The following is a 24,193-nucleotide window of genomic DNA, read 5'->3' on the forward strand; positions in this document are numbered from 1 at the left end:
CAAAAAGGAAGTTCTTCAGAGAGCACGTAGTCCTTCATCCCTCAGGGAAAAGGTCCACCTGGCCAGCAGAGATCTGGAAGCTCTCAGCTCCTCAGACGGGAAGCAGTGACATAAAGGCTTCTGCACTTGCTCAAGTCCTGAGAGACTGAGCTGGAGAAATGAGCCAGGGTCAGGGGTCAGGTAGGCTAAGTCGGGTGGAAGGTACTAGGTGGACGGGACTACAGCTAAGGAAGCACGTCCAGCCCAGCAAGTCTATACATGGAGACCTGAGAGTTGGTGGCAGGTCCACAAAAGGGAGGGTCTGCTTGAAGCCTCTGCAAGGAAGAGACTGATGCCAGCCAGTCAAAGCCAGGCCTACGTGGGTGTGAACAAACCTGAGACATCAGGAAAGACACGACAGATGTCTGGTAGGCAGATGAAGGCAGAAGCCAGTGACACAGAAGCTCTCTCGCTGGACACACAGGACAAACTGAAGCAACAGACCTGCTACCTTGGTACTGAAGGAGCCTCAGTTTCCCCAACTGTCGCTTTTTAGTGGAAGATCACCTGGTCAAGCGGGACTCTGTCAAAAACGGCTCCCTCAAGTGATGGCAGTCATGTGTTGAGAGATGACAGAATTCAGACTGAGGCTGGAGATGAGGCAGAAGAGAGAACCTCTATCTCATACTAGAAAACCCAGGACTGGGGTAGAGAAACACCCACTGCTGGGGACAGTTGTCTTGATGGCAGCTGTAGCCTGGTGTGAGGAGGGTTAAGCATCTTGCAGTTCCCGCCCGCACTGGATCTGCCCAGTCCTCCCACGTTTACGTCTTCTGAAAAATATTCAGCCTGCAGTCTCATTTGGTGCTCCAGGCCCTCCCCCTCCCCTCCCCCTCCTTTGGCTCAATGCAAGAGGAAGGTCAGGGAACTTTGGGAAACGGGAAAACTCCAAAACTCCGGACTCTGGGAGAAGGGTCAGTGGGAAAAGGCGGGGCTTTGGGGACCAAGAGAGAGGAGAAAAGGGAGATGAGAGGGTGAGAGGGAACAACTGCCAGGGAGCTGTTCAAGGGACCACACAGAAAAAGGCCTCGCTAAAGCAACAAACCTGATCATTTTCAAGGTACCAGAAAGAGGCTGGGGATTTGGGGTATGGAGAGAAGACCCAAAAGGAGGAGAAAATGGCTCAGAAAAAAGGCTATAGTGGCCATAACCAGCAGGATTACTTCCCGGGGCTGTTGGCAGGGAACTCTAAAACTTTGCTGGCCCCAGGAAACAAGGCCTTGCAGAATAGGAAGGGCTAGTTGGATACCAATGGAAAGGGTACTTCAGAAAGGGGCACTTCTGTCCCTAGGAGTAGGTTAGGCCACCACCACCACAGCTCCAAGAACTAAAGACCACACACCATCTTTGCATAGGACTGAGGTGAAGCCATGAAGTGCTTGCTGATCTCCATAGCCCTATGGCTGGGCACAGTGGGCACACGTGGGACAGAGCCTGAACTCAGCGAGACCCAGCGCAGGAGCCTGCAGGTGGCTCTGGAGGAGTTCCACAAACACCCACATGTGCAGTGGGCCTTCCAAGAGATCGGTGTGGACAGCGCTGAAGAAGTGGTTAGTGGTGTGATTGGGTGGAGAGTGGAGAGCTGCAGCCCTGGAGACCAGTGAATTCCCAGAAAGCTGTACTGGGAAAGGCCCCCAGCCTGCCACCCTCCTAGGCCGTGCCAGTTCTAAGTTAAGGTGTTGGGGAAAAGGAGTAACATGCAGGAATTATCTGCTTGCCCTGTCTGTCTGTCTGTCTGTCTGTCTGTCTGTAGCTCTTCTCAGCTGGCACCTTTGTGAAGTTGGAATTTAAGCTCCAGCAGACCAACTGCCCCAAGGAGGACTGGAAAAAGCCGAAGTGCACAATCAAACCAAACGGGGTGAGTAAGGGGCTCTTACTGATGGGACAAGCTGCCAGGATAGGAACCAGAGTCCAGGGAAGCGCTGTGCCCATCACCAGGGACTGTCTGCAAGGAGGGGAGGGTGAAGGGAAGAGGGAAATTTCTCCATCAGAGTGGGTCCTCCTAAAGAAACTTCTCTATGGAGTTTATCCTGTATCCTGGCCAGGATACACACAGACAGTTCACCGAAGGGTTTCACAGTAATCAGTCACCCTAGGGTGACACTGCTGCTATGGACTGACCTCGGGCTGGTGGTGCGGCACTTTTGAGTTAAAGTTCTTGCTCTCTGACAGTTTTGTGGGTTCACTGAAGGTCCTTGTCCCCTCCCTGGAGTTAAGGGAAGAGACTGGATTATACTGGTGATTTAGCAAGACTCTTGGTTTGTTCAAAATAAATCTCAAAGGAAAAATGCAGATATGAGGCCAAGGTGATAAGGGCCCTGGCTGTGCAAGCTCGGGGACCTGAGTTTAAATCCCAGCACCCATATGAAAACATCTGGGTGTGGCTACAGAGGAGTATTCCTAGGCTTGTTGGCTGCCAGCCTGTAGGTACAGTGAGAGATTGTCTGCCAATGGAATAAAGCAGAGTGAAGTGAGACGCATACAGGTGTGAGTACACACACACACACACACACACACACACACACCAGAGAGAAACAGAGACAGGCAAACACCATCTGGGGAAGATTCGTGACTTTAAACATGTTTGCACATTAACACAGGCACTTGTGAATACACCCACGAGGTATATTGCCCATGAGCAGTACACATATGCATGCTCACACAGGAATGATACCTGCATAGGCTAAAGTACCATAGTCTGCAGGCAAGCCAAGGGTAGCATACACTTGAAATGCCAGCATAGAAGTTAAAGCAGGTGAACTGCAAATTCTAGACCAGTCTGGGCTACTTCTTGAGACTGTGTCCAAAGAAGAGAACTTCTAAAATCTCCTATGCCAGGGTAAGCTGCATGTCCATCTGGCTCGCATGTCACCTTGCCCCTTGGATGTAGTTATGTTTCTGCTGCTGCCATAAAATACCATGACCAAGACCAACTAATAATAGGAAAGGTTTATTTTGGCTTAGGGTTCCAGAGGAATAAAAGTCCATCATGGCGGGAGGCAGGGAGATGTGGATGCCAGCATAGTGGCCAGAGCAGGAAGCTGAGAGCTCACAGCCTTCCACGTAAACAGAACGCAGAAAGAGTGAATTGGGAGTGGTCTGAGGTTTTAAAATCTTAAGGCCTGCCCCACTGACACACTTCCTCCATCAAGGTCAAACCTTCAAACCCTCCCCAAACAGCGCCACCAACTGGAGACCAAATCTTCAAATATGTCAGCCTATGGGGGACATTCTTACTCAAATCACTACATTGTCCACTCCAGAGCATGCCAGAGGCTAGTCTCCACTCTGACATCCCTGTTCTCCTCCCCAGAGAAGGCGGAAATGCCTGGTCTGCATTAAAATGGACCCCAAGGGTAAAATTCTAGGCCGGATAGTCCACTGCCCAGTTCTGAAGCAAGGGCCTCAGGTAAGAAGGAAAAGAGGTTAGGGAGAAGCCTGGAGGGACAGATCAAATCTGGGTCTATGGGAGAAGAACAGGAAACCTGAAAAGAAGAGCTGGGTCCCCCCCACCCCCACTCCTGGACATTCCCCTGGGGGTTGTGGTGGTGCCTCCCTTCCTAGAACTGCTGCAGCAAACACTGGTTCTAGCAGGATCCTCAGGAGTTGCAATGCATTAAGATAGCACAGGCTGGCGAAGACCCCCACGGCTACTTCCTACCTGGACAGTTTGCCTTCTCCAGGGCCCTGCGAACCAAATAAGCCCTAGACAGGTAAGTGGTTAATGGGGAGAGCCAGCCCTTGGCATGGAAATTGGGCTGAGAAAGGACTTGTGAAACGTGAAAAAAGCTAGAACCAGACCCAAACAGTCTCCCGCACCCCCAACCTGGTTTTCCCTTCTTCTCTAGGACTTCACCTTACTCCCTGTACAGCTGTGGCAGCACCCAGCAGGAGCCTATCATCTCCCAGAGACTTTCAACTCCAGGCTAATAAAATTGCTGAGTCTGTTCCTTTCAAACCTTGTGTTGTTCTCCCTCAGCTCAACCTGTACATATAAGGGAAGCTCAAAAAGACTCTGTGTGTGTGTGTGTGTCCACACTTCCTGCCTAGTACCAGGAAGCAGCAGGTAGGGCAAGTGTAGGAGCCTTCCACAGGACCAAAGCAGAGGTTCAGAAGCCCCCGCGCATTTGCTGGAGACGAGACAAGTGATAACATGAGCACTGAACTATTTCATAAGAATAAGCAGGTGGCAAGTAACCTTACCCACAAAGCCTTAGGTTGGGAACTTGAGGGAGCCCAGGCACAGCATTGCCCAGAGCCCCTGCAGCCTGGCCGCATGGTGCATTTGCCAGATAGTGAGGGGATTTCCTCTCCCTTCTAGAGGCGATCTGGAAAGTGTGTCCTTGAGGCTGTGGGAGGAGGGAGGAAACACCCTTGAGGAGACGCAGGAGTTAGGAGCTCTCAAGAAAGGGATGAATGAACAACATAGTCTGCAGGGTCAGTGACCAGATATAAATAAATAGACAAATAGATAGATAGATAGATAGATAGATAGATAGATAGATAGATAGATAGGCAAGCACATGGGGCAGGGAAGGAATGTCTATGATCAGACCACCTTGGCTAAGAGTTGCATTTAAAAGACAAAGGAAGAGGTGGTTTCTGCAGGGCTGAGAGCCTGCTGGGCCTGGGCCAAGCTATTGCTGGCCTGACGATCCAGGTCAAGGCATTCCTGCAGTGTGTCCTGGAACTGTCGGCAGGCCTCCTCCAGAATGGAGCTGCTCCGGATGGGCCAGGACTCCCAGTAGCCGGGCTCTACCCATGGCTGGGCCTCGATGGCTCTGGGCCCTGGGCTGGAGCCGGAGCGCAAGGAACTGTCCAGGTCTCGGCATAACTGGTACAGCTCACTGCCCCGCCCACTCACTCGTTCCCCATCTATGACTTTGAGGCCAGGCAGTAGCTCTCGGACCACAGCCCAGTAGGAAGCATTTGCACAGAGCGGGTTGCTGAGCCGAGCCAAAGGGTCCCGGAGCCTCAGGTGCTCCAGGGCCTGCAGCCCAGCCAGACACTGCAGCTGACCAGGAGTGGTCAGCAGGTTACCAGCAGCATTGAGGCTCTGCAGGTTCTCACAGGCTGCTAGTGGCTCCAGCCCTGTAAGACGATTATTGGAGACGTTGAGCACAGCCAGCTGGCGCAGGGATGCCAGTGGGCCCAGGTGGGTAAGTGCGTTGCCTGATAGGTCAAGCCACTCAAGGTTCAGGCACTCCCCCAAACAACCCAGGTCCACCACCCCTAAACCCCGAAGCTTCAGCAACAGGATGGAATCCAGGGCAAACTCTCCTGAGTGGGACTTCAGCAGCTGGGGTGTGATGCTCAGCGCCTCAGCCTCTCCTGGCTTCTCTCCAGGAGGCTCCATGATACTGAAGACGGTTCAGACCACCGGGTCCTGGCAGTGCTGTCAGTCACAGGGATGCAGGTGCCTCTGAGGATCAGCTGGCTCCTCTCTCTCAATTCTGCTTGGGCCCTAAAGAGAGACAGACAGTCAGGCCAGCCTCTCCTGGGCATGTGTCCTGTGCAGCAGGGAACTGCAGGATGCCATGCAGATGGCGCGAAGTCCTTGTGCTCATAGAAACTAGGAATATTAAACACACAGGGTTGTCTCAGAGAGAGATTGTTTCCTCGCTCAGATGGCTGGGAATATAAATGTGGTTAGCAGCCTAAATGACCTCTGTTCTATCTGTAAGAATGAGACCACACCAGTCCTCTCCTGGAACCTTAAGATGGCATGTGTAGTCTACTTATAGAACCCATCTTTATGGAAGAGGGGCATGTACTTTGAAGAGTTTCTGCATAGCTATGCCCTCACCTTTATTGTGTACTCGGGTTTGCACTGAACTAGAAACTGTTTTCCAAATTGTACTGAACTTAAATAAGCCTAAAATAAACTGCCCAGTATCAGACTCTGGATGTTTGAACCAGCACTGGCTACTGAGTCGTATTGAACCAGAATTTCTTGTTTCACACGGAGAGACCCTCTGCTGCTATGGTGTTTCAGGGACCCCCACAGTGCAAAGCCCACCAGCCAATACCCAGGCAAGACCAGAGACCATCTTGGCAAAGGGAAGTGGCTTTTGCTGGTTCCACTGGTCATGCCATGTTACACAAGGGCTTAGGCCCATATTACCAGTTTGGTTCACCTCTCAAATCTGGACTGTAAACAAAAATACCATTACTTAACTTTTCTAGTAACTATTATGATACATCTTTATTAACTCTAAAGGGTTCCTTTTTGAAAAGTTAATTTTTTTATTGATTGGTTGGTTTGTTGGTTTCTTTGGTTTTGTTTTTGTTTTTTTAAGAAACTGAAGCTGGCTTTGAGTTCTCATTCCTCTGCCCTCCTCCACCCTAGCACATCCCCTGAGAACTAGGACTACTAGGACTACAGGCTTATACTACCACTCCTGGCTTAAATTTGTTTTAAAATAGGCACCAGGTAATTACCACTTTCCTAGCATGCAGACCCACATAAGAATGCTGGAACTTCTTTCATTCACTCAAAAATGTTATTTCCATTTCCCCAACATTGTCATCATTTAAAATGGTGTCCCAAGGATGCAAACCAACCTGCAGCTCTGGCTGGGGCCATAAGGACTGGGGAGTGTCGGCTTTTGGTCCTGGGTACTGAGGAAACTGAAGTTAAGGAAGGCAGAACAGGGTGAAGTTAACAGAGAAGCTGGGTGAGCTAGCTACACACTGCTGCTCCAACTCTAGTCAATCCCTATCCAAGTCTCCCCAGCTCCCCAGCCAGCCCTTCTGCTTCAACATCACTTCAGAGATCAGCACGGCGGCAATGGTCACCGTGTGCTGGACAGCACAGTGCTACGGAAGGCATGCATCATGGTACCAAAGGGCAAGCTGGGGAGGCGAAGAAGTCTAAGAAGCCATTTGGAGCAAAAAGGAGTGCCTAACACAGCTCTGGGATGTGGGGGAGGGCAAGTCTGTCTTCGGTGGCTGTGGGACAGTGAGCCCAGAGTGTGTGTGACATCAGAGAGAGAAGGCTACCCATGGGGAGGGTCAATGTCGCTGCTGCCCATAGAGGACTCAGGTTCACACAGAGGAAAACAAAAGCAGGCCTCATTCCAAACTGCAGACTTGTCTGAGGGCCCAGACTAGGGAGTCTGAGCTGGGCAGGCAGTTACACCTGCAAAAAACCATTAGGACACTGCCAATGCCGATGCCGATGCTGCTCAGAGCTTGTAGGTGTGAGGTACTGCTCACTCCCAAGACTAAGTTTACATGATCAACACTACTAAGTATCCTCTTCTCCAAGGAAACCAGGCTCACAGCACTGTCCATCAGTGACTCCTGCTAACTGGCAGCATCTTCATCCATCAGTGACTCCTGCTAACTGGCAGCATCTTCATCCATCAGTGACTCCTGCTAACTGGCAGCATCTTCAAAGAGCTTCTCATAAATGCTTTGACGGGGCTGGGAATGGATCTTGCACATCCTCTCAACAGTAATCATTCCTCTGTCAGTTCATTGGCCTGCAATATTCCAGTCCACTGCGCCATGAACTTCCTGAAGAGCTTAGAGGAGACAAAGTACAAGTCTGGGCCACCCAGAAGCCCTGCGATCTGGCCTGCCCAGGAGCAAGTACAGCTGAGATTATCTATGCCACCCTAGCTGTCCTGATTGTTGTGAGGGGAGTAAGCGAGCTGCTCAGGTCTACCCAGTGCCAACTGTGTCAGGGTCTCCTGTCCCCTCCAGGGCCAGGACATATGGGCAACATCTGGGTATTAGGTAACCCTCTACAGCAGGACCAGCAGCACTGGTAGACCTGCTACACCTGCTCTGTCCCTCTGACTTCCTCATCTGGGCTGCCCCCCTTCAGCCCATGCTTACTGACTAAGTAACTGACCAAGCCTATGATATGGGTCCACCCTGGAGAGTTATACTGGCTGACAATAGTCTGACACAGAACACTGAGATACAGCTGGTGTAAAATCAATGAAAACAAGCAAAACTACTCTGTTTGGAAATGGCTTTGGGACCACGCTGCACAGATGGCCTGGGAAATGTGGGATTTCTACCTATATAGCTCTGACAAGTTGCTTTAAGTCAGGGGCTCATAAAGGCTTGGCCCCGGCCCTGACTTCTTCCTCATGCCAGGGCTCAAAAGCTTTTTCATGTATTTCTTAAGGTGTTAGATGGACTAGATTGGTTTAAATGAAAATGGCCTCCATAGATTCATAGGAAGTGGCACCATTAGGAGGTGTAACCTTGATGGAGGAAGTATGTCACAGAGGGTAGGCTTTGGGATTTCAAATGCTCAAGCCAGGGCCTATGTAATTCTCTCTTCCTGTTGCCTACTGATCCAGACGTAGGACTCTTGGCTACTTCTCCAGCATCATGCCTACCTGTGTGCTGTTATGCTTCCTACCATGATGACACTAAACTCTGAACCTGTAAACCAGCCTTAATTAAATGCTTTCCTTTAAAAGAGTTGCCATGGTCATGGTGTCTCTTCACAGCAGTAGTAGCCCTGACTAAGACATAAGGATGTCAACTTGTCCTGTCTCCACATCCTCCCTGGATGGTTTACTTTCAACCTGCCAGGACTGATCACTTAGGTAAGATGAAGTGAGGGCTGGATGGTTAGGTTAAAGGATGCCTGGCCAACACTGAGCAACGGAGGCTTGCCTTCTTTGCTGCCTCCTCCCTACCCTCTCATCTTCTGCCCGGATACTTTCATCTCAGGCTGCACAAGCACCAATTAGCAACCATGGGTTCTGGAACCTCCTTACTCTGCCCAAATAGCGTAGCACATCACCTGGGGAGCAGTGGGGTGAAGATGAGATCTCTCCAAGGAGCTTTTCTTTCCCCAGTGTAGGCAGTTGGGTTGAGTACATTCTCCCTGCATCTCCAGAAAAACTCAGTCCTGGTCAGCTGAAAGGATGCATGTGCCCCTTGGCAGGGAGCAAGGGCTGCTTCTTAGTTAGGAGTCAGAGGTCCTGATTTCCCCCCTTGTATCCATAAGGCCATTCGTATGCCCAGAAACTCAATTTAACCTGTCTTTGGCGGGTCCTCCTTAGCAGCCCAGCTAAGTCTAATGTGAGTCATGGCAACTCTGGTTCTTTTCCATGTGGCCGGAAAAGAACCGGACATAACTTCAACAAAATGGCACCTAATGTGGGGCCTGAATCCAGGCCCCTGAGATTAAGAGTCTTATGATCTATTGACTGAGCTAGCTTGGCAAGAGGTCTGGTCTCTTAAAAAACAAAACAAAACAAAACGAAACGAAACGAAACGAAACAAAACAAAACAAAACAAAACAAAACAAAACAAAACAAAACAAAACAAAACAAAACAATCGTACCTAAACAACACAAGAGGAACACTGGGAGAGATATTTCTTAGCCAAGGAGCTAGAACCTGCAGACAGAGTACAAAAGGAGGCTTTTTAAAGAAGCCCTTACTACATTTTAAAACAAAATAAAAAAGTTGGGACTTCTCTCAAGAGCAGGGCGTCCAAGGAGAGGACACACATGCCACAGAGAACAAAACCGATAGAGACTTCCCGAAAACCACAGCTGCAGGATAAGCCACCTCAGGCTCTCCCAAGCTTGACACAGCAGGTTGGCCCAGTCCTGTCCTACGGAATTAATGCTCAATGCTCATGGTATTCAGGAATGCAGCCCTAGGTTGGCTGCTGTGGCCAGAATTGAGCAGAAGGCTAAAATGTCTCTCCCTGTAAGCAAAGGCCAGGCATAACACAGAATCTGAGCTAAATAACAGAAGACAGAGAAGACAAAGACAGGCAGATCTTTGCAAATTCTAGACCAACCAGATCTACACAATAAAGTCAGGGCAGGACCCTTTCCTGATAGATTCAGCCACTTACAAATGATAGTCTAAAATTCAAAATGACACATTTTTTTCTTAAAAAAATGTAGGTTTTTGCTATATATTTTTGCAATAATAAGTAAAAATATCCTTAATAATTTAAAAATAAATACACATCAATCTTAAATTTATATATAAAAATAAAAATATAGATATAGTTATCTACATAGATATTATCTCCATAGAAGGGAGAAAAGGTTTTTTTTGGGGGGGGTTGTTTTTGTTTTTACTATTATTTATTGGGACAGGGTTTCTCTGTGTAGCCCTGGTTGTCCTGGAACTCATTTTGTTGACCAGGCTGGCCTCGAACTCAGAAATCCGCCTGCCTCTGCCTCCCAAGTGCTGGGATTAAAGGTGTGCACCATCACTGCCTGGCTAGAAGGGAGAAAAGGTAAAAATTGATATAAATATTTTCAAGGGTATATAGATACTAAATAAATAAACTCATGCCTTTGAACGCAGCACTTGGGAGACAAAGACAGATAGGTTTCTTCTGAGTTTGAGGCCAGCCTGATCTACAGAGCAAATCCAAATCAGCAGAGCTACACAGAGAAACCCTGTCTCAATAAATAATAATTGTTCTAAAGTGTTTTAATTGTTTTGAATTGTTTTCATGATCAAAATGAAGGCAGTTATAACTTCTGTGATTGTGATGGTATTACGATCCTCTATGAGAGGGGTCAAAATGAAGCAGACCTACATAGAAAAGGGACTGCTAGTTGGATCAATCTATACTTTTGACTTCAGACTACCAAACAAAGAAAAATGACTGGACAGTTTAAGTGAGGCTCAAGTAGGAGCATGGAAGACAGTGGTGCTGAGGGTGATTTAAACTGTGGGGGTCCAGGTCAACAGGTTTCAGAGGAGAAGAATATTACTATGTGGCCTAGAAATCAATTTTGCCATATTTTGGTGAAAAAAAAATAGTCTCTTTGTCTAAAAATCTGCCTGAAGCTAAATTGAAGAGTTATGGATTAGCAGCTTTGGCACAGAAGATTTGCAGACAGCCTGGTATAAACTGTGTTGTTTGGTTATTATCGGTCATGCTGACAGCCACTAATCTACAATGAAAAGAGGCAAAGCTAAGCAAGAAAAAATACAAATGTACAGTCAGAGGAGAAGGGGGACACCAGGAAGTGCAGCCAGATTAAAGTCTGGTGCTAAGTGCAGTAAGATGACCTCAGAAGAAGACCCCACCCAGCCAGGCTGCCAATTTGTGAAAAGAATTAAAGAAAACCAAAGGCCAGACATGGTGGTACAGACCTCTAATCCCAGCACTCAGAAGGCAGAGGCTGGCACATCTCTGAGTTTGAGGTCAATCTGATCAACAGAGTGAGTTCCAGGACCAAGCTTAGGCAGTGAAGGAAAACAGAAAGCTCTTAAAGATGTGCCTGAACTTAGGGGGCCATGTTCCAGCCCCAGCAGGCACCATAACCGGACAGCTCTCTGGCTGTAGAGTCAAGTACAGAAGAGAGGGTCATAGACTCTCCTTCTATGACAAGGAAAGCTGCTGAGACCAGGCACCTGTCAGAGCTGTTCTTGCACAGAGGCCTAGAAAGGCCATTGTGTGGAGCCGTGAAGGTGAGGCCTGGGTTAATTTGCAGACCCCAAAATGTTGGAGATGCCAGAGCTGTGGGATGCCGTCTAAGAAAAGCAGCTAACAGGGAGTGGAACCAGCCTGAGAGAAGGAAGCGTGCTGAGGTGAGAGGAGTGGGAGAGCTGAAGAGCCTTTTCACATCAGACATGGAAATGCAGAGTTTGGAAACTGCCCTGCTGGCTTTTGGTCTTACTCTGGTTCAGGATTCCCTCACTACATTCCCTTTCCTCTTTGCTGGAGTGATGAAGTATATCCTGTGCTGTTATCTGTGAAGGCTTAGGTAACTGTTACCTGTCTAGCCTGCCATTTTGTGCTTTTACTAAGGAAACTTTTGTATGTGTTATTACTGCTGTTAACTAGGATGTTCTGTGCTTTGGAGTTCTTGGAAACCAATCACAATAGAAGTCGATTAGAACTGCTTTGCATAGTGAGCCACATTAAGTTTGGACCCAAAGCAAAAGCAACAGTTCCTGGACCTATGTATAAGCTTTTATGGGTTTTGTTTTTATAAGCTGCCCCTGGGATGGACCCCAACATAAGAGAAACTCCTGCACTGATATAACAAGCTATTTGGAATAAGACTTCAATTTGAGTAGTGATCAAGTAAAGTTTAAGTTCCCAAGACCTCTCTGGGAACTGACATCCTCCTTGGCAGAAAGAGACATGTACGTGGGTAACGACATCCTGATTGGCAAGTTAAGGCATGAATAGTAGGCAAAGCAAGTCCCCTGCCACAGTTGAGTACCCCAACCAATGAGAGCAGGAGAAGTGTATAACAAAGACAATTCTAAGGAAGCCCCCCATCCCTAAATCCTGATTAGTGGAATCACTTGGCACAGATGTTTGTGGATTTTAGGCTTTAAAAAAAAAATCCTATAGGATCTTAACTCAAGGTCGCACCCAGATCCCAGCCTGGTCTGCAGCCCTGATGGATCAGTCTTGGGGTGCGACATTCAATAAACCGAGATCAATGTCTGAGTGGTCTCTGTGGTGATTCCCAGACCCCAGCATTATCCACTCTTTCATTTTGATTTGACAGAGTGTTACAGTTAAGAAAGTGCCAGGAGTCTTAAAAGAGACATTGAACCTTGGACTCTGAAACAGTGTGGAGATTGTGACAGACTACGGATGAGAAAGTTGGACTGAATGCAATTTTGTGTTATGATATGGCTACAAGCTTATGGGGGCTAAGGAGTGGAGTGCGGTGGCTTGGATGAAAATGAACCCCACAGGCTCATAAGAAGAGGCAACATGAGGAAGTGTGGCCTTTGGGGGAATATGTCACTGGGCGTGGGCTTTGAGGCTCCAAAGGTTCAAGTCAGGCCCAGAGTGACCCTCTTTTCTTGCTGCCTGAGGTTCTGGATGTAGAGCTCTTAAGCTACCTCTCTAACACCGTGTGCTGCCATGCTTCCTGCCATGATGATAACGAACTGAACCTCTGAACTATAAGTAAGCCCCAAACTAAAGGATTTCCTTTATAACAAAATTGCCATGGTCACAGTTTCTCATGACAGCAATAAAAAGCCCAACCAAGACAGTACTCAACTTCACTCACTCCTCCTTGATCACTTTCTTAAACTTTGGAACAAGAAGTCAGGAGACCCAGGATGAAAGAACATAAAAAGACTGTGGAGAGCCCAGTGAGCCAGAATGTCTTTCCCTGGAGAAGACTCAGAAAAGGACAACCGACTGTGAGCACCCAGAAGCTAGCAAGCTGCATCTCTGCATAGCAGAAGGTAAAATTGCAGGAGCAGCAAGCTCAAAAGCCTGCATGCTGACACAGAGAGTGCCAAACACTGCAGACAACTGGAGAAAGCAGAGCATTTCTACGAGGAGACAAATGAGCTCTTAGACTCTCCTGGGAGATGGCTCAGAGGGTTAAGAGTCAGTGGCTTTAAGCTTCTCTCATAAAACTCAGCCAGCCACTGTAAGACCAAATGAATGAAGGCCCATGAGACTTCACACTTGTAAAAGAACTGGACAAAGCTCTGAGTGCAAAAGGCCACCCATGGCCCAGAACTACTCTCAGAAGTCAGAGTGAGGAAACTCCTATCTTATGACTGAAGAAAGTGCAACCCAGGCCACTAGCTCCAGAAGCCTCCAGAAGCCGTCAATGAAGACATAGCACAAGGCATTAAAACTAGGCACCGGCACCAAGAGTGGTGTCAAAAGGGGAGAAACCTGGCTGTTAGAGCTGCAGCATGGAGTACACCCCAAAACCTCCATCGATAGACCTGTTAGGCCACTGGGGCACAAACCCTGTTCTGTTTCTAATCCCTGGTACTGTACAGTTGCTCTTGGATTCATTCAGTTATTTAACAAAACTGCACGCAAGTACTATGATCCCACAGGACACTCAAGACACACATATAGGCACCAGGAACGGCTGCACATGACTATAACTGCAGCCATTAAAGATTAAAGCTCCTGATGCAATAATCCAAGCTTACAATCATTAGCAGACAGAATGCAAGCCGTTACAGTGAGAGACTCCACGTATCTTTAGTCTGAGGTACCTCCTGGAAGCCTTCTGCCTCCCAGTGTTTTGCTCCATTTTCTATGCTTGAAATCAATCACAGCAAGAGTGCACATGCAGCACTTGGGAGGCAGAGGCAGGAGCTCAGTCATAGGCTAGCCAGGACTAGGTATTAAACGTAAAGTTTGGAGTGGAGGCATACATCCTAGCACTCAGAAGCAGAGGCAGAAAGATCTTTGTGAGTTTGAGGCCAGCTTGGTCTACAAGCAAGTTCTAGGACAGCCAGAGCTACACAGAGAAACTCTTGTCTCAAAAAACAAAACCCAAAACAACAACAACAACAAAAAGTGGAAGGAGGAGTTGTTGGGAAACTCAGCGAGAGAGTGCTTGCCTGGTACATGCAATGCCCTGGGTTCAATCTCCAGTACCAAAAACCCCAAGTACAAGAGTAATTGTCTGGTTGACAAGTTCAGCTCAAACCTCTCTCCTAGTGTCTGTATTAGGGTTTCTATTACTGTGATGAAACACCATGACCAAAAGGTAACTTGAGGAGGAAAAGGTTTATTTGACTGATACTTTCCAAACCCTCACTGCTCCTCACTGAAGGAGGTCATGACAGGAACTCAAGAAGGGCAAGAACCTGGAGGCAGAAGCTGATACAGAGGCCATGGATGGGTGCTACTTACTGGCTTGCTCCTCATGGCTTGCTCAGCCTGCTTTCTTGTAGAAAACGAAGACTGCCAGCCCAGGAGTGCACCACCCAGAATGGGCTGGGCCCTTCTCCATTGATCACTAATTAAGAAAATGTCTTACAGCTGGATTTTACAGAGGCAATTTTCTCTAGTGAGGCTCCCTCTTGGATGACTCTAGCTTGAGTCAAGTTGACATAAAAACAACCAGTACAAGGGCCTGGATCCAATCCTCAGCACACACACACACACAGAGAGAGAGAGAGAGAGAGAGAGAGAGAGAGAGAGAGAGAGAGAGAGAGAGAGAGAGAGAGAGAGAGAGAGAGATGGGAACAATTCAGGGGTAGATTATCCAGAGCTGGGAAGCAGAGGACGAAGGGACAAAGAGACCCCTAATAGTCCTATTTACTTACAAAGGTCTGTGCACATCAACTGAGTATGAGGTTCTTTTGGAACAGATCTTCAGGAATGAGGCACTCTAGGAGTGGAGGGTGGCTGCCTAGATACGGCTGACAACATGGAGCGGACAGAGGTGGGACAGGCCCCGTGATAACTGAAACACAATGGGAGAAGCACAGGAAAGCATTAAAAAGGGATTCTGGGGAAAGCAAGAGGAGAGAATCTACAGAGCGATAGCTTCAGTCATGGCCCTGCAGCGAGAAGCGTGGCAGAGGTAGAGGGAACTTACTCCAGGACCTCCTCAGACACCAAAGACACATATCAAGGGACACTGTACAGAACCCACACGCCTCCCCACTCTGTATCACCAACGAAGTTGAAAACACTGTATTGCTTCAAGACTCAAAACAAGAAAAAAGTTTGTGTTCAGTACTTGTTTCTAGTTTGTCGTTTGGTTTTCTGAAAATCCAGTCCTAATGGTTATAGAACTCGTAGGTACAACACCTTTGGCGGGTCCACTGGAGCGCTGAGAATACTGGAATGCAGGAGAGGCAGAGGAGGGAAAGACTTGGCAGTGTTTCTCAGATGGAGTACAGGGGCCCAGGCAAACAGGAGTAAAACACACCACAGGAAAGAGGTGAAATTCAAGATAAGACACACGGGAAAGGTTTGGGGTGCGTGAAAATAGCAAGGAATCTTATTTTTCCTGGCAGACGAGGAAACAGAATGGCCTGCAGGCGGGCAAGCCAATGAAGGAATGTCGGGTGGGAAATGATAACCGTCCACAGTCCAAACCCTATGCGTACCCCAGAGAAGCCACATAACTGTAAAACCAGCAACCTGCAGATGAGTAATTTTTGGCATCTGTTCACCTGGACTAGGAGATGCCTCAGCATGTACCCTGTGTTGTCTGATTAGATTAGAACTTTCTCTTGACTATTTTGCCAGTCCTTTTCAGGAGCATGCCCAGATGGGACCTGGCTCCCTAATTCTACCCTGTTGCACTGCACAAGCATACATCCAGGGGCATTCCACAGTTCCATTACGTGCAAGCTTGCCAGCCTCCTCTCCTCTCACATTCCTACACCTGGGGAAGAAGGAGCTCTAGTCTCCCACACAACCAGAGAATTTAAGCCAGTCGGTGTGAGATGCCAAAGCTTTTAAATTCAGGCTCCATTTTAGAGAATCTGACCTAAGTTTGAACTCAGGTAGACTAACAGGTTGGTATCTAGCATTAGTTTCCAAGTTGTCCCCCCAACAAAACCTGAGCCTAGCTCCAATCTCTAGGCTAATCCCCAACAAGAGCAGAGTTACCAAGTTACACCCCCAACAAGACCAGTGTCTCCCAGTTATTCCCACAACAAACCTGCACCCCAGGTTGCAAGCCCACCCCTTGCCTAATGGCCACCCATGCAGAGGGGAGCAGAAGTTAAGTTTATGATATGACTCCCAGCACCAGCCAGTTACGTTAAAGGCCAAAGTAGCTTTCCATTTAGATGCTCGCATACGTATTCCATGTTTGGTGCTTTCTATAAAGCCTTGCCACATAGACATTCGGGGCTCCTCCCCCACCAAAACCGTCCTGCGTGAGGGTGGTGCATTGGGGGCGGGGGTTGAGCTAGCTCCAATAGAATAAAGACCCTGCTGTGAGTTGCATCAGGTCAGCTCCTGTGTGTGTGGTTTTTTTTTTTTTTGGGGGGGGGGGGGTCACTAACTTTTCCCTGGCACAACAGTGGAGGATGTTTTAAACAACACTCCGCCATCTTCTGAGCTCACATAGCCAAAGTGACAAAAGCCACGGATAAGTTCCTGCTGGAAAACTACACTTCCCAGCTTCCTTTGGGGACTACTGAAGTCATTTCCACCCATTTCTGACCCCAAAAAGGGGCCGCATCCTTCTTCCTTTGTAGGCATTTTTGCCATTTGCATATCTTGGTGACAAATGCTCCCTCACCGAGAATAAACAAGACCAAGACTTTTTTCCGCCTTTCTCTCTACGGCTGCTCTTTTAAAATAATCTATCACACTAGCAGAACCCTTGTTGTTATGTATACCAAGAGGCTGTGATTGTGGGATAGGAAATCCAATCCTAATGTCTCCTGGCCACCAAGGCAACACCCACCTCACCGGCCGCGACTGTTACCGGTTAAAGCGTTCTGTCTGTTAACTGCACTCAGAGCAGTGCCTGGGGCTGAGGGCGTGGCCACTAACCGCCGGCGGTTCCAGAAGAATCCAGCATCCCCCAAACAAACAGAACACGCAACTCGGTTTCTGGCGCAGGCCCAGCCGACCCGGAACCTGCGAAAGGCCGGAAGGGGCGGGGAGCGGTGCGACGCAGGAAAAGTTGTTTTTAAGGGACGCGCTGCGGCTGGCAGGGTACGCAAGTGACGCAGATTACACAACCAGAGGAGCTTCTGGCTCTTTGTGCTGGAACCCGCGGCCAGTGCTGCGGGACGATTTTGTTCCTGTTAGTTTGGTCATTAGCACATTTGACAGAGCGACGTTGGGAAAGGCATTTATGGTTCCTTAACGAATATGTGTTCTGTGACATTCAGTATGCTAGGCTGCAGGCCAGTGGTGACCTAGATTTTCTAACCCGATAAACGGTGCCTGGTGCGTGCTCGCCCACCCCTCTCTGAACCCTGCACCTCACAGCGGTGCAGTCATGCTCACCGCCTAGGACTGCAGATAAAAGGCGCCACAAAAACGATAAGAAGGACCCCTTGTGGGGACCTTACCCGTATTTTTAGAAAACTACATCAGAATGTTTCCTGAGATAAATGTGCACTGCCTGGTGATATTCCCAAAGGCCTTGCCCCCAGAGACGTCACCAACGCAAACTGCCACCTTTGTAAATGACATTGTCCAACGGATAAAGAGGTCACCTTAACTAGGCACAGGGGAGAGTGCCTCTCACTTTCTTTCACAGGCCACTTGGAAATATTTACATTGGGAGGGGTTTCCATCTCCTGATGCTTTCTGTGCACTCAGACAAAGCAATCCCAGTTCAGTCCACACCCTTCCAGCCTGGGCTGGCTAAGTATAGGCACAGTTTTGTTGTTGTTCACATCTTTGCACTGTAGCACAGTGCAAAGTCCTTAATGAATACGTGTTTGATGACGTTCAGTGTGCTAGGCTGCAGGCCAGTGGTGACCTAGATTTTCTAATCCGTCAAATGGTGCCCGGTATCCATTTGATCTCCCTTGAACTTCTCCATGTGATGGACCAGCCTGATTCTATTTTAAGATTAGAAGCTGTAAGTGTTCCTTCTAGGAAGGTGTGGAACCCCAAGAACCACACAGCTCTTAGCAGAGAGAGTGTCCCAATGGAAGGGTAGACATGGTAGCCTAGGAACCACACAGCTCAGAGGTAGGACAGTGTCCCAATAGAAGAGCGTCCTGAGACACAGGAGCCCAGGAACCACATAGCTCTGAGAGGAAGCCTCCTCAGCAAGAGGCACTGCAGCTCCCAGGGAAGGGTATACCCAGCTGAGCTCTGGAGCCTCAGCCCCGCTCCACTTCTCTTCATTGCTTCTTTGCTTCTTCTGATGCTAAAAAAACATCAAATCTCATTTAAAAACAAGAACAAAAACAACAGCGGAGGGTCCAGGGAGAGAGGGGACAAATCCAGGAGTGGCTGCCTCTGCTTCCAGGAGCAGACAGCAAGGCTGTTGAACAAAGGGCAGGGCTTATATAGGATTTCTTAAGGATGGAGCTTTTCAGGGCAGAGATTTCCAGATTGAGGATTGGTGGGATTTCACGTCCTGAGCTTGGAGAGCTCAGAGATTGGTGAGGTTTCCTATTCTGGGATTGGTGGAGGTTTGTGGGAAGCTCAGGGATTAGTGGGGTTTTCTGCTCAGGGATTTATGGCATTTTCACCTCTTTTTCCCTGCTTTGGGCCCATGGCTGAGGCGACATCACTGCTGAGTTTCTTGGGAGGCTGAAGAAGAGGTGTCGCCACCGTGGACAGCTCCTGTGCTGGTATTTCATGAAAGTGGTAGGCTGAGTCAGGAAAGAAAGTGCCACCACCATGGACAGCTCCTAGGACTGCCTTAGGCGAGTCACTTAAGAACTACTGCAGCCATCTCCTTAAAAAGTCGAAGAAAGATCATTCCTGTTTGCTGTAAAACTTGGATTTGACCCTGTCTTGATCCTTTTCTGGAATTTTTCCACACCCTATACCCAGACCTCCACGCTGATAATATATGATGCTCTGCCAAATAATTTTGAGATGTTCTGGCAAGTTTCTATGTAACCAAAAATCCTTGGAATCCCCTATCTTTGAAGTTTTGGGGCTACTAAAAAATAAACCTCATTTTTCCTATGTTCAGAGCTGTTCTCTCAAACCCCACTTTAGGGAGACAGCTTGCTTAATTCAACCAGAAAATTTGAGTTGGTGGTCATTACTTTCGCTAGGTGGAATTAGCACTTATTTCAAAAGTGGAGTGTTCATTTCTCCACAACACAGGGAAGACACAGAGCATGTTATGGTAAGAAATGTTAAGAATGCCAAGGAAAACTTGTTAAAATACCTAAGACAGGAAGGAAAACTATTCAAGAAGGAACTACCCACCTGCAATAGCTAAAAGATTTTGATGGCAGGCATTTACTACATGTGAGATCCTGGGCTCCATCCTCTCACCAGCATGACAGTGGGTGTTGCCGTAGGGGAGAGAGGGCATACTCAAATCCTGTCAGGCTAGGACAGTGGGAGATGTAAAGCCCAGAAGGGGGAATGGAGTCCATGAATAGGAAAGGACCAAGTGATTAAACTGCAAACAGTCACTCTGAAACCCGTTTAGACACGTTTCTCCTGTCGACACCAACCCTTCATGCTTTACGTTAGACTTTGTGATATTTTGCTTCTGCAAGTTAGGTCTTTAACCCTGCCCCCTAAACAAACTTTACTTTTGTGTGTGGTCTGAGGTAGATAATTTGTCCTTTTTTTTTTTTTTTTTTTTTTTTTTTTCTATTTAGAAGCCCAATTCTCCCACAGTCTGCTATTTCCCTGCTAGTTTGTTCTGGCCCTTCCTTCTGTGCAGTGTACCTGATTTACTCCTAGTCCCAATGTCTGTACTTACAGCTTTCTTCTCTGTTCTTGTTGTCTGTCCCTACAGAAATACCTGTCTGTACTCCTCCTCCTCCTCCTCCTCCCCACTCTTCTTTTATTTTTTTAAACTTTTTATTGATTTGTACATTTCACAGCATACACCCCAATCCCACTTATCTCCATATCTGCCCTTGAAAGAAAACCAAAAAAAATAATGAAAATGAAAAATAAGAAAAAGATCTCCTGGTGGAAGCAGCAGTGCATCACGGTGTGCCACACTGTGTACTGGTTTGTCCACACATCTTTACTTGCAAATGTTGCTCAGGTTCGAGTCCCCTGGCTTCTGCTACATGGTCAGGATGGAGATCCTGCTGCTTTGGTCCTGTAAGAGCAGCCCCTTCAGAGATGGGTAGATGTTGGGTTGGGCCAACTCAAAGCCTTGGGTCTAGGCCTCGGAGGTAGCTGGGTTGATCAGCCCACCAGCTCTCCTGCACCTGCACTGCCAGGGCCAGCTCTCCTGCACCTGCACTGCCAGGGCCAGCTCTCCTGCACCTGCACTGCCAGGGCCAGCTCTCCTGCACCTGCACTGCCAGGGCCAGCTCTCCTGCACCTGCACTGCCAGGGCCAGCTCTCCTGCACCTGCACTGCCAGGGCCAGCTCTCCTGCACCTGCACTGCCAGGGCCAGCTCTCCTGCACCTGCACTGCCAGGGCCAGCTCTCCTGCACCTGCACTGCCAGGGCCAGCTCTCCTGCACCTGCACTGCCAGGGCCAGCTCTCCTGCACCTGCACTGCCAGGGCCAGCTCTCCTGCACCTGCACTGCCAGGGCCAGCTCTCCTGCACCTGCACTGCCAGGGCCAGCTCTCCTGCACCTGCACTGCCAGGGCCAGCTCTCCTGCACCTGCACTGCCAGGGCCAGCTCTCCTGCACCTGCACTGCCAGGGCCAGCTCTCCGGTTTGCCCAGGTGAAGGGCTGGATCACATACACATCACGAGGGCTAGGTCTCCAGCACTGTTCTTTTTAAAGTGTAATCTAGATCTGATAGATGCTCTAATTTCCCAAGTGTGCACTTCAGCAAGTTTTGACAAATTTATCCAAATGGATCTGTATAACCACTACAGTCAAAATATGGGCCATGATGCTTTCCAGCTAACTCCCCACCATATCCCCCAATTAACTGGTAATCTCGTTATTAAGGATTAGATTAAATTTTTCTAGTCTCTCTCTTTCTCTCCTCCTCTTTTCCTTTTTGGTTTTGTTTGTTTTGGCTTTTGGGGTTTTTTTTTTTTTTGAGACAGGGTCTTACTATGTAGCTCTGGATGTCCTGAAACTCACTGTGTAGACCAGGCTAGACTTGAAATCACAGAGATCCTTCTGCCTCTGGCTCCCAAAGTGCTGGGATTAAACGCATGCACCACGATGCCCAGCTTCTGGTCTCTTGTGTAGCTGGAACTATCTGGTATTGCTATGGGATGGATGCTTGTGCCTCTCCCCAGCAACCATTCTTGAAATTTTTACTATTATATGATGAGGCCTTTAGGAGGTGATTGTCTTGAAAATATAATTTTTGAGTGCATTTAATGCCCTACATAAAGAGACCTGGAGAGTTTAGCTTGTTCTTCACCACAACAAACATGTTAGAAGTCACTGTTTATAAAGGAGAAATCCAGACCCTCACTGGACACCAAATCTGCTAGCCCTTTGATCTTGGACTTTCTAGACTCTAAAACTGTAAGAAATAAATGCCTTTTGTTTATGAGCCACCAGCCCGTCGTATGTTGGAGGCTGGTTCTAAGGCTTTGATTCAGTTGAGAATCTGCATGTCCAGATGCTAAAGGTCCTTGTCCCCAATTGGTTTTTGATCGATCAATAAAAATGACAAAAGCCAATGGTTGGACACAGGGCACTTAAGAGTTGCACAGGTGGGGACACAGAGAAGAAGGGGACAGAATCACCATGACATTTCACATTATAATTAATGTTAAATTTCAACTTAATTTCCATAGTGTCTGGATTCTTCCCATCCCCACCATTGCTTAGTTATCTCCTCTACTACACAATATTTTTTTTACAGCCTCCTGTTTCCTTTTAGTATGTCTGTAGGTTCATTTAACTTGTTGAATCTCATGATCCACTGGCAGTGACTCTACCTCTGGGATTCAGACATTACTGACAGCCTCCTCTCCTTCCTCTCGTGGATTTGGTTAGACATGCCCCTAACTCTAGGTTGTATTATTTCTGGACTCTTATTTTCTTCCATTGTATTAAATCCCATTAAGTTTTCTAATGGTCATATGCAAACAACAAGCCTTGAAAAGTATAAATTTATCACACTACATGTGTGCATACATGCATGTGTGCGTGCTTTGTGTGCGTGCTTTGTGTGTGTGTGTGTGTGTGTGTGTGTATTGAAACAGAGTCTTATTTTATTGCCCTGACTGTTTTGGAACTTTCTATAAACCAGGCTGGCCTTTAACTTGCAACAGTCCCCCTGCCTCTGTCTACTGAATGCCAGGATTGCAAGTATGTACCAAGACTAGACTTTTTTTTAAGAGGTAGACAAGATGCATGTCTTGTACTCCAAGATGTAGCCCAGGCTGGCTTGGAACTTACCATCCTCCTGCCTCTGCTTCCTACATGTCAGAGCTAACTACAGGAACACATCCACCTTAAATGCATCATACTTCTATAACTGAAAGCATCAACAGCTCTCTCAGCAACCCCCTTCACAGATAGCTAGGACTATCCTGGGTTTTTTTTTAACATGTTTATTTTTCCAAAGAACTACACAATCAGCACTAATCAGTGCCCACTCCCTCCCTTCTGCCCTCCCAAAGCACTTGAGAACGTCGATGTGGTTTGAATAAAAAATGCCCCCCAGAGGCTCATGGATTGAACATTTGTCCCAATTTGATGGCACTGTTTAGGGAGGTTATAGAGCTTTTAGGAGGTGGAGCCTTGGGCTGGCGAGATGGCTCTTCCAAAGGTCCTGAGTTCAAATCCCAGCAACCACATGGTAGTTCACAACCACCCGACGCCCTCTTCTTGTGCATCTAAAGACAGCTGCAGTGTATTTACATATATTTGTTTTGTTTTTTCTTTCTTTCTTTCTTTTTTTTTTTTTTTTTTTGAGACAGGGTTTTTCTGTATAGCCCTGGCTGTCCTAGAACTCACTCTGTAGACCAGGCTGGCCTCGAACTCAGAAATCTGCCTGCTTCTGCCTCCCAAGTGCTGGGATTAAAGGCGTGCACCACCACCGCCCAGCTACGTATAATAAATAAATCTTTGGGCCTGGAAAAAAAAAAAAAGGACGTGGAGCCTTGCTGGAGGAAGCAGAGGTGGGTTTGAAGGTTTTATAGTAGCCTGGTCCCACTTTCTGCCCACCCCTCCTCTCTTTCTGCTTCCTGTGTGTGGATGAAGATGTGATCAGCTAGCTTCCTGCTTCCGCCTCCAGGTCTTCCCCACCATGATGGACTATCCCTCTGGAACCATAAGCCAAAAGATACTCTTTTCTCCCATTAGGTTGCATTCTGGTGTTGGTATTTTATCACAGCAACAGAAAGTAATATAATCACACATTTAGAAATTCCAGACACCACAGACACAGAAATGCAGACTGCGTTTCAGCACTGAACTCTTGGGTGGTTCTTTCTACAGCACTTGAGCTGCTAGTATTTCCTTTGTCAGGTGGGTCAGCAAGATCAGTGAGCTGAGATCCTGGCAGAATCTGATGTAGCACAAAATTTAAAACACTAACATGTTAAAATAATGTGATGGGTAGCTGCCAGTGATTGACTGACCAGGCATTTGGGTTCACTTTCTCAGTTCCGGGTCACATCTCTGTGAAGAGTGAGCTACTATTACCACATTGATGAGGCTGGAACTCAGTATGTCCTGGAGCTGGCACTGGTGCTGGCGCCTGCCCACAGTTTTCTCTTGGGAGACTTGGTTGGAGTGGGACAGAGCTTGGGGAGACAAAGTCTATTTGCTGAATTGATTGTGCAGACAAAGGTGAAGATTGATGCCTTGGGTCATCGTCGGTGACACCTGAGAATGCACAGCGGCCAGGGTCTCCTGCCTGAGAAGACATGGATGGGG

The 24,193-nt window shown here is 47.9% G+C and overlaps 2 protein-coding genes across 7 annotated transcripts; one reads left to right on the plus strand and one right to left on the minus strand.

Moving 5' to 3' along the window:
• Window positions 1-893: 893 nt before the first annotated feature.
• Window positions 894-3,997, plus strand: Rarres2 (retinoic acid receptor responder 2). 3 transcript variants are annotated; one of them, XM_085840638.1, is made up of 6 exons: window positions 894-953; window positions 1,395-1,589; window positions 1,793-1,897; window positions 3,353-3,448; window positions 3,631-3,752; window positions 3,888-3,997. In XM_085840638.1, exons 2-5 carry the CDS (start codon window positions 1,410-1,412, stop codon window positions 3,739-3,741), a joined length of 492 nt encoding a protein of 163 aa, XP_085696764.1. In that variant the 5' UTR covers window positions 894-953; window positions 1,395-1,409; the 3' UTR covers window positions 3,742-3,752; window positions 3,888-3,997. The 3 variants fall into 3 exon arrangements, with proteins under 3 accessions (XP_085696764.1, XP_021020305.1, XP_021020306.1); XM_021164646.3 differs by lacking the exon at window positions 894-953 and adding an exon at window positions 960-1,099; XM_021164647.3 differs by lacking the exon at window positions 894-953 and adding an exon at window positions 960-1,099 and having other exon boundaries at window positions 3,634-3,752.
• Lrrc61 (leucine rich repeat containing 61) lies at window positions 2,974-17,366 on the minus strand. 4 transcript variants are annotated; one of them, XM_029478772.2, is made up of 3 exons: window positions 17,190-17,366; window positions 15,061-15,200; window positions 2,974-5,503 (listed from the first exon to the last, which is right to left on the minus strand). In XM_029478772.2, exon 3 carries the CDS (start codon window positions 5,393-5,395, stop codon window positions 4,616-4,618), a length of 780 nt encoding a protein of 259 aa, XP_029334632.1. In that variant the 5' UTR covers window positions 5,396-5,503; window positions 15,061-15,200; window positions 17,190-17,366; the 3' UTR covers window positions 2,974-4,615. The 4 variants fall into 4 exon arrangements, with proteins under 4 accessions (XP_029334632.1, XP_021020299.1, XP_029334633.1 ...); XM_021164640.3 differs by having other exon boundaries at window positions 17,169-17,366; XM_029478773.2 differs by lacking the exon at window positions 15,061-15,200.
• Between the last annotated feature and the right edge of the window lie 6,827 nt (window positions 17,367-24,193).

This window comes from Mus caroli, unplaced genomic scaffold, assembly GCF_978045245.1.
Source record: "Mus caroli unplaced genomic scaffold, Mus_caroli_1 scaffold_7, whole genome shotgun sequence".
NCBI classification, from domain to species: domain Eukaryota; kingdom Metazoa; phylum Chordata; class Mammalia; order Rodentia; family Muridae; genus Mus; species Mus caroli.